At 33.9% G+C, this 9502-nt stretch overlaps 1 protein-coding gene across 1 annotated transcript; it reads right to left on the bottom strand.

Annotated features, from left to right (window-relative positions):
- Positions 1–5631: 5631 nt before the first annotated feature.
- Positions 5632–7362, bottom strand: LOC136271019 (E3 ubiquitin-protein ligase TRIM71-like). Its single transcript, XM_066070084.1, has one exon. It carries the CDS (start codon positions 7360–7362, stop codon positions 5632–5634), a length of 1731 nt encoding a protein of 576 aa, XP_065926156.1.
- Positions 7363–9502: the final 2140 nt, after the last annotated feature.

Raw genomic sequence — 9502 nt, 5'->3', positions numbered from 1 at the left:
TCGTTGCGCCGTGACGTCCGGCGACGTCGATGTTTTTGGTCAATTCTAAAGAGGACTACCTGTCTTTAGTTACAAATATCTGTTCGAAAAAACAAAATATCCTGTCATTATTTGGAACATGGAATTCAATGACTATACTTAATGTGAGGTTTCAATATTATTTGGTTTTAAGCCCAATTCATAGAGACATTACTTTCAACATTATATGGTTTATTGTTGACATAACACAAATGTTGACCGTGCGCCGTGACCTCATTTTTGCAGGATTTGATTCTAAATAATTCTTAGAAATAAAGGAATTTATAAACTTTTTTTCTTGCAAATTGTTTGAAACTATTGCTAAATTATGTTTTCCAAATTTAGTAATGATATGACGTTAAGTAACATAGCTATGACAAAAGTCTTCGTATTTTTTGATTGACCCTATTAGTTTCACAGTCGATAAAATAGGTTTAACGTTTGTAAACTATAGTTCAGGGACGGAAAACTACAGTTAACGACGATAATCTATATTTTACATAGTGTAAATATAATTAACAGTGAAAATAACCATTTGCAATTGCAAAACATAGTTTATCTGATAAATGTAGTTTCAGGTGTGTGAAAATATGATTAACAATGCTTAACCATAGTTAACGAATGCAAATCATTGTTTAAAGATGTAAATGTATATTTATCAGCAAAATCGATCGTTAACGTTATTTTCAGACAGATAAACTTAGATTATCATTCGTAAACTACAGTTTACAACTGTTAAATATGGTTTTGAAGGATTATTTCATGATACTGAAAAGAAAGTACAAATGGTTTGTTAAGGTCTTCTGTAAAACGAATCCCTGGGTATTAAGTAGTTTGTTGTAAAGCCATGTCAATTAGCTGTCGATATATTTAAAATAGGCCTTTTATAAAGAAAAAGATTCTGAAATACACATGGGCAACAGAAACACGATCAAACTAAATGGATATCCTTAACAGGAGGATGGGAGGTAACGGCTAAAATCATTTAATTTAAGATAGAATTGATAGAAATGAGGACATGCGCAATATACCTAAGCGTTCCGATGACGTCATTCGAAAATAGCAATAATTAAATTGTCAGACTTTTTTTTACTTTGAAATGACAAATAGTTGGTTTATGCATTGCTATAGTTTGATATTGAGTTAAGTCCAGGTCAAACTAACATAAATCTGTTTTTAAAATACTTTCATTCATATTCATTCTATAAATAAACTCTTTCTGATTTTTTTTAAAAAATCGTTTTCTAAACTTTAAACAAAGTTTTGCAAAAGCAAAGTTGCATGTATTCATATAATTATCCATCTACACCAAAATATCAAGTTACTTGATATATATTAATGTTGAAATAGCATGATGTCAAATGCGTAACAGGTGTTGTATTATTACTTATATAAACCAACAGGGGAACACTTCTAATACAGTTAGAAAGAGACGTCCTTGTCGTATAAATTAAACAAAATGTTGCTGATTCTTCTGTTTGCGTTGTCCTTTGCTTTACTTGATGTTGTGTTCGGTGGAAGCAATGTACAGAAAGGCATGAGGACAAAGGTAGATTTGTTAAAGTCGCTAATCTACGACAACACTAGAGCCACTGTCACCCTGGATTCCTCAGCTCTAAAACAACTGATTCAACTGTCTTCAGGTAATTAAATATCCTTGATAGTTACATCACATCTTAAAACTGTTTTCACCTATTTATAATCACAATTAAAGGAGTCAACTGTTTTAATTTCTTTTTAAATGGCTACATACATGCAATAATAACATTGGAATTATAATTATAAAAATATAAGATGTATTATTTTACCTATACTTCCAAAATAAAAAAAAAAACTTACCTACCCAATTTTTTTTCTCCAAAATCATGATATTTTTAATCCGGGGGGGGGGGGGGATTAGTATGCTTCTGAATCCAACTTCTCAATCTTTCAAGGTAAATTTAGGAACAATAATCTTTCCTGCGAGAAAAAGTGGGGGGGGGGGGGGGGCTGAACCCATTATCATTCTATGTTTCTAATGGTTAGGTATAAATTTGCAGAAAAAGTGGGGGGGGGGCCTGAACCCACTATCATTCTATGTTTCTAATGGTTAGGTATAAATTTGCAGAAAAAGTGGGGGGGGGGGGCTATGCCCCCCTCCCCCCCCCCTCTGGTTCCGACGCCTATGAACTGTTAATCTTCTACGTTTTGATTATCCTAGTTGAGCGGGGGGGGGGGGTGGTTCCAGTTGATCTGACCGGGTACGGGATGTTTCGCACCTAAACATGTTTCGCGCTGAGATGGTTCGCACTTATACTGTTTCGCGCTGAGATGGTTCGCACCACGATGTTTCGCATCGAATACATTCTTAACAATGAATGATTTATGAAACATGTAAATGTTAATTTTATGTAGCTGGTGTCGGTAGAATAAACACTGACATATTATGTAAACATAACTTGAATAGTAAACATAGTTTTTTTTTTTATCGTAGATATTACAAGAATATAAGTGAATAAGAAAATAAATTTTAAAAAGTCACTTGAGTAGGGCCATATCTTAATTATTTAGTTGTATTTGCTGCTTAAAATAGTATAAAACAATAAATATGTGTGCTATAAAAAAATGGTATTATTTTACATATGCGGAATTGAGCAAACAATCGTTTGCAAGTTGTTTTAAAAGATACATGTAATTTATGAATTTCCTCTAAACTTATCACTCTGTAAGATCAGCGCAAGCCGGAGGGATTTTTTTTTCATCCTAAATTTAATACATATTTCTGATAATATTAAAAGCTAGTAACTGACTATTAATCAAAAATGATAACTACACCAACTTTAATATATTTATGCTTGTTTTAGTTACAATTGGAAGAGGAGGGTGTACATTTCAAGGTCGGGTTCGGGTTACAACTACGGAAAGGTACTTGTCGTCTGGAGGAAGCAGATGGATATATATTTTAAAGGGTACTTTATACATAGAGCTTATATTTATATATTATTATGGGTTAATTTAAATTTCAACAGCGTGCAGTGTTATTTATAAAAAAAATCCCCTGTGTGTTGTTGTCATACATGTACTCGGGCACAGCAGTCAGAATAGGTCTTCATGCCTTATAACAAAAACCCCGAATGTTTCTGACAAAGATCAAGATGAAAGTTATTATATAAAATATTAAACATGTAAGCCCTTCAAAGATACGTTTTTTCTTTGAATCATGCAAACTTCTTTTAAACAAGATAATAGCATAACATGTCTATATTTCATGTTTCTTTGAATCAATACGACATTAGTTTCAGTTCGATGGCATATACGCGGATCCAGAAAGAATTCCTATGGCGATCCGAGTGATACAGATGTTTTCTGGGAGGAGAGCCAATGGAGAGTGTGAGGCCTATTTTAGGTAACTTAATAATGTGGATTTAAGAAGTTTGATTTGTTTTTTTTTTATAAAATAGGGTAAGTTTGTCAGGAAAATACCCCCCCCCCCCCATGTCTCCCACCAGAGGGATCAGTGGATGAAAAACTATAGAATAAAAATTTAATTATTTATATATGATTAATAGATACATGTATATAATTTTGTTTAATTCACAACACATTATTTCTCTGACTAAAGTTTTATTGTTTAAAACTCACAATATCCATGATACATAGCATAATCATGTTAAAAAAAAACAACATATCGCATAGCCCCCTAACTCCGTCACTACCCTAACTCCGTCACTTTCGGGAAACTCCTCGCCGTTTGAAATCAAGTACGATTATGACGTCATTTTTTACATGTCAAAAATCTTTAATCAAATGTCAACAATTTGCAACGGTTGAATTTAAGAATGTGTCAAAAAATAACAGAATTAAACCTTGTTCATTTTATGCACCATTAATTGTGTGAAATCAGCTAAAACTTTTTCACGGGTGCACTAAAATATCGAAATTTCTGACATGCGGGCCCATTCGATCATTTACGGTGGTCAGTCATTTTTAGAGAGGTCAAGATGAAACATTTCACATGTAATACATTTTTTATTGAGGTAATTAATACTTTTTTTTAGTTCGCAATAGCCTTTATGCACTACTCTTGATGATAACGTCAAATCGCTCATGCCGATACTTTTGCCTTATATACAGGGTATAGATATATCCGGTATATCGCTATTTAGAATATGCTACATTTCTAAAAATGTAATAAATAAATAATATGATAAGTAATATATTAATTAATGATATAAAATATTTGAAATATGTAAGGACATAAATCAAACGGCATCCATACATTCTGAAAAGGCCATTGTGATTGTTGTTACATGGACCCATTTTTTATTCTGGCGATCATTTCATTTCGATGAAATTAAATACAATTTAAATTGCATGAACCGTTTTTACTTATTATAACTTGGCCTAGATACAAATGGAGTTTTAACTAAATTGTTTATGTGTCTTCATTCCCTGCCATATCATAGAGCATGTGGGTGACGGAGTTAGGTTCTAACATATGAAAAGCACGCGTTGAAAACGTCGTATTCAGAGGGCTTATTTGAATAAAAATAAAAATATATTTGTTAATAGTTTTATAAATTATATTGTTTCAGATTATATTTAGTGATTGCAAATGATAAAAACCACAAAAAATAATTTACAGAGAAACGCGGGGGGTTTTCTGCTTGTGGTGACGGAGTTTGGGTACTCGGGGATATATACTCATTGTCTAAATACATTTTCAGGAAAACGGCTGAAATTAAGCACTCTAAAAAAAGAAACCCAACAAGGACCTGGATATTTTGGATGTGGATTTTCTGAAGCTTTGAACATTCAGCAGAGAAAACAAGGCTGTTAAAAAATCACACACAATTACTCTAAATCTTAAGATTTAAGGTAAGTAATGCTAATTAGCTAAGACAGTTTGAATTGTACTTGGGTTAATATACCTGTATCACTCCTCTTTATAAGTAATGGGCCTCAGTCCCTTTGTAGCCTCGCTCCATTGCTAGTAAAGAATTGAGTGCTATGCGTCCATTAACCTTTGTTATTAAAACATGTAACAAAAAGTTTGTTCAGATAACCACATGTAAGTTAATCATATAGAGACCATTACCTTGTGTCATGTAAAAAACAAAGACTGTTTGGCATGTTATAGATAAACTCTTATCTTATATGCATGAAATGATGAAGAGAGTTTGTTTATATGTAATATGAATATTGAATCATTTAATATACACATTACCAATTACATAAACACAGCCATTTTGTTTATATACTATACAAGAATGGACAGTCTACATGTAATATGAAAGAAACAAATTGTTTGCATTAAAAATTAAAGTTAAAATGCACATAGTTTGATGACATGCAATATAATTATACACATGGAAACCTACATGTTATATAGATACAGTCAACAATTTGTTTACATCCAATAGAAAAACTTACATGACCCAATAACACAGATTATGTATATTTTACCTGTAATAATAAATACCTATACGATATAAACACACACAGCATTCTCATCTAATGTAGATGGTATATTCAGGAGCAATACAAACACTGTCTTTACATGTAATATCTACACACAGTATGTAATTTATACTTGGTTCATTTGTTTACATCTAATTCATGCAGTTAATTGATTTACATATAATATTGTACTTTCTTCACTTTACTTGTGTACTCAGCCACAAAGAGGTTGTCTCTGGTGTCCACACATAAATCCGATGGATACTGTAAATGACAGTTGTCAATGTAGCGGAGGAACTGTCCGTCCTGATCCAGGATGTGGATACGGTCATTGATAAAGTCTGCTGTCAGGATCCGACCCTGGCTGTCTGTTGTGATGCCGAGTGGATCAAATGATCCCTTGGTAGTAGAGGGAGGACCAGTGTAGGTAAACCGTAGTTTCCCGGCCTGATTGACCACCACTACTGCATGGGCTTCATTGTCTGACACACAGATATCTAGGTTCCTGTTCTCACTGATGTATTTAGTGTCACCAGATGAATAGAGAGGTTGTCTTTTGTTATTGAACTGAATACTTTGTTTCTCTGTGGAGCCAGAGTAACACACAACTTTTGTTTGTTTATTATCATTACTGACCATGACAACCAGGAGGTCACCAGAGGAGGTACTACAGACACGGTCAGGTCTCCACCCCCGTAGTCTGATCACTGTCTTTATCTGTGTTTTTTTTATCTGTATCTGTGTATTCTTCACTATGTTCACAGTTCTATCTTTGTAATCAGTATAAACTAGATCCCCACTCCTTGTGACTGCTATGTCCTCTGGCAGGTTCCCTGACTTGGTTCGGATGGACTCCACTAGTTCTCCCTGCAGGTTGAAGAGTTTCATCATGTTGTCACTACCACGCGTCCATACTTCTGTATCATTCAGACAAGTCACACCCAATAGATGTTCATACTCATACCCTGTGTCTATAGCTGTGTTGACCTTGGGTTCATCCATCAGTGACCGGTCTGGGGGAAAGGACTCAGCTCCCTGGGGTGGCATGCTGTAGTCTTGTTCCTCTGTTGTAAAAGATAATGCTGACAGAGAACCAAACTGTTTGATCAGCTGATCTGTGTGGATGGCCTGAGGCCTAAAGTTTGGTAAGGGCACTTTAAGTTTAGAAGGCAATTTTCTGAATTCGGCGTTCCTGGATTTGTACTCAGAGACAAGGCAGACATCTTTGGAGTTCAGTAGCTTCTTCAGTTCAGCAATGGTCTGTGTGATTTCAGAAATGGTGTGTGTGATTTCATCTTCCTGTTTATTTAGGATGGGCAGGTGTTTGGATTCCATTTCCTCCACGTTACATTTCAGGTTTGTGATAATGGTGTCTATTTCTCTGTGCCAGACTTCTCCTTGTTTGTCGATTGCTGTTGTCAATTTCTGGGAGTTTTTACTCAGATCAGCTTTCTGCACTGGGATGTTGGATGCAATCTCTTTGTATTTAGGATAAATGAATTTCTCCAATTCTTGAAAATCTTTTTGCAACTGTTCTGTTTTGCTTTCGAAGGTTTTAAGAATGTCAACTTGTATATGTCCTAAATGTTTTTTAGAAGAAATACACTGTGCACAAACAGGAATGTCACATTGTTCACAGTGGAGTTCACATTGTTTGGTGGGGTGTTTCCTACACTTGGGATAGTTCAGAGTGGTTAGATATTGTTTAAGTGGCACCACATTATGGACTTTAGAGGAATCAGGGAAATGTTTCTCTACACAGTCTTTACACAGATGTATATGACAAACTTCACAGTACATGGGGGCCACAGAGTACTGACACAGGGTGCAGCGTACAACATCCTGGGCGCTGTTCCTGGGGTCCATGGTTAGGGAACCTTTATCTATATCTAGGGGGATCGACATTTATCTGATAAGGATTTAGAACATGTCAATATGTGTATTGTCAAAATTACATGAATAATATTAAATGTAAACTAATTGACATCAAATTAATTTTATGCAGTACCTATGTATATGCCATATATTGATTAATTTATACCATTACATGCTATTGTTTTTGTAGGTGCATGGAACTTATATATCAATCAATCAACAGTTTTAATTAACTTATTGTAAATAAATGTTCATAACTTGATATACTCTATAAAACTGTCAGATTATTTATAAATAAGTTTTTTGAAGAACTTACTCTATTCAAATCCACAGGTAAAATTCTTAACTTCACAACCTAACATGGCGGGTTCTGGGTGTTTAATTTTTTGTTCCTGGTCTCCCAGCTAACCATGGGATTTATAGGTGCAATTATAACATTATCTATCCAATCAGTACATGTAGATGGCAAATTGTTGTTCTTCATGTCAACACAATATGGTTAATTTTAAGATCAAATTCTCAAAATCAAAGAAAATAAAAACCAATTTATATTCCAAAATAATTACTTGCACATGATTATTTGTAAGGTCTCAATCATTAATATCTACACACTAGCTAGACGTAGCACCCCCCCCCCCCAAAAAAAATCTCCCACGGAAAAATAATTACCAGTCATAGAAAAAGATTTAGATACATTTATTAAGAAGAAAAAAACCAATTGATATTAAGAGAAAAGTCATACCTGCATGTTCAGGGTTTCCAGAGATTACTTTTATGAACACTTCAGAACCACAGTGTTCTAATATTGAAAAAATCCAATATGGCAGGTCGTAGGTGTTTATTGTTCCTGGTCCACCTACCTGTACAGAATCACGTGATTCAGACTTAAATCTCAGGTACAAACATGTAATATGACAAGGACAGATAAATCAGATATCTGATCGAGTGCTCTCAAATCTAGGTCAAACATTGTGAAGGTTTAAACGGGAAACAGCTTCTTTATTTGGTGAAAACAGAGAAACCGTATAAAACATTCGGTTAAGATTCATTTAATTTTTTTAAAAAAAAACATGCACCCCACTTAAAAAAATAATCTGTAATTGTGTGTGTTTGAGGAGGAGGGTGGATGTACGAGGGTCATTCAAAAAATACGAAGACAATGTGGCTGTCTATCATATATTTTTCATGAAAGTCATACTTAACAGATTAATCTGTGCACCAACACTTATGTTATTGATATGCGAAGTTTTAGTCCATTTGATGAAACGGTATTTTTGTTACTCCTTTTTAAAAACAACATGTTTTGTCACCACGGCGCACGGTAACGTTCAAAACATGACGTCAAGATTAAACACGCACAGTTTATAGATATACCCCATCTTTATATCACAATTAGTCTCTTGTGCCTTTCTCCTCACAATTTAAAATTGCACTGAACCACATAACATCTTATTTGCACACATTTGTTCGAGAATCATAAGTAAGTTCTTCAAAGTTTACATTTTCTAACCGTGTATCTATTAGTTAACAGTAAGGATAACCCTGAAGTCGGTTGACGTTACTCATTTTTTGACCAAATATTTACAGATATTCTACTCTGTTTCGGACTGTTTTATATTCAAAATACAATTACCACCACCCCCACAAAATTTATTACAGTTAAACACAAACTTGCAAATAATTGTTGACTTATTTTTGCACCATTTAGCATTTTCACAGCTTGTGTCGGCTTTTTTCTGGGATAAATCCATTTTGTTTGTACCTCTCGTTGCGACGTGACGTCCAGCGACGTCGATGTTTTTAGTCAATTCTAAAGAGGACTATCTGTCTTTAGTTACTAATATTTGTTCGACAAAACAATATATCCCATCATTATTTGGAACATAGAATACCATGACTATACTTAATTTGAGGTTTCAATATTATTTGGTTTTTAGCCCAATTTAAAGAGATATTACTTTCAACATTTTATGGTTTATTGTTGACATAACACAAATTTTGACCGTGCGCCGTGACCTCATTTTTGCAGGATTATATTCTAAATAATTCTTAGAAATAAAGGAATTTATTAACTTTTTTTCTTGCAAATTGTTTGAAACTATTGCTAAATTATGTCTACCAAATTTAGTAATGATATGACGTTAAGTAACAAAGCTATGACAAAAGTCTT

The sequence above is a fragment of the Magallana gigas genome, chromosome 8 (assembly GCF_963853765.1).
Source record: "Magallana gigas chromosome 8, xbMagGiga1.1, whole genome shotgun sequence".
NCBI classification, from domain to species: domain Eukaryota; kingdom Metazoa; phylum Mollusca; class Bivalvia; order Ostreida; family Ostreidae; genus Magallana; species Magallana gigas.
The sequence above is the reverse complement of the archived record's forward strand: the minus strand, read 5'-3'. Positions and strand labels throughout refer to the sequence as shown.

Bases quoted from the DNA above. Each gene is read 5' to 3' on its own strand.
- LOC136271019 (XM_066070084.1), bottom strand. From the start codon at position 7,362: ATGTCGATCCCCCTAGATATAGATAAAGGTTCCCTAACCATGGACCCC.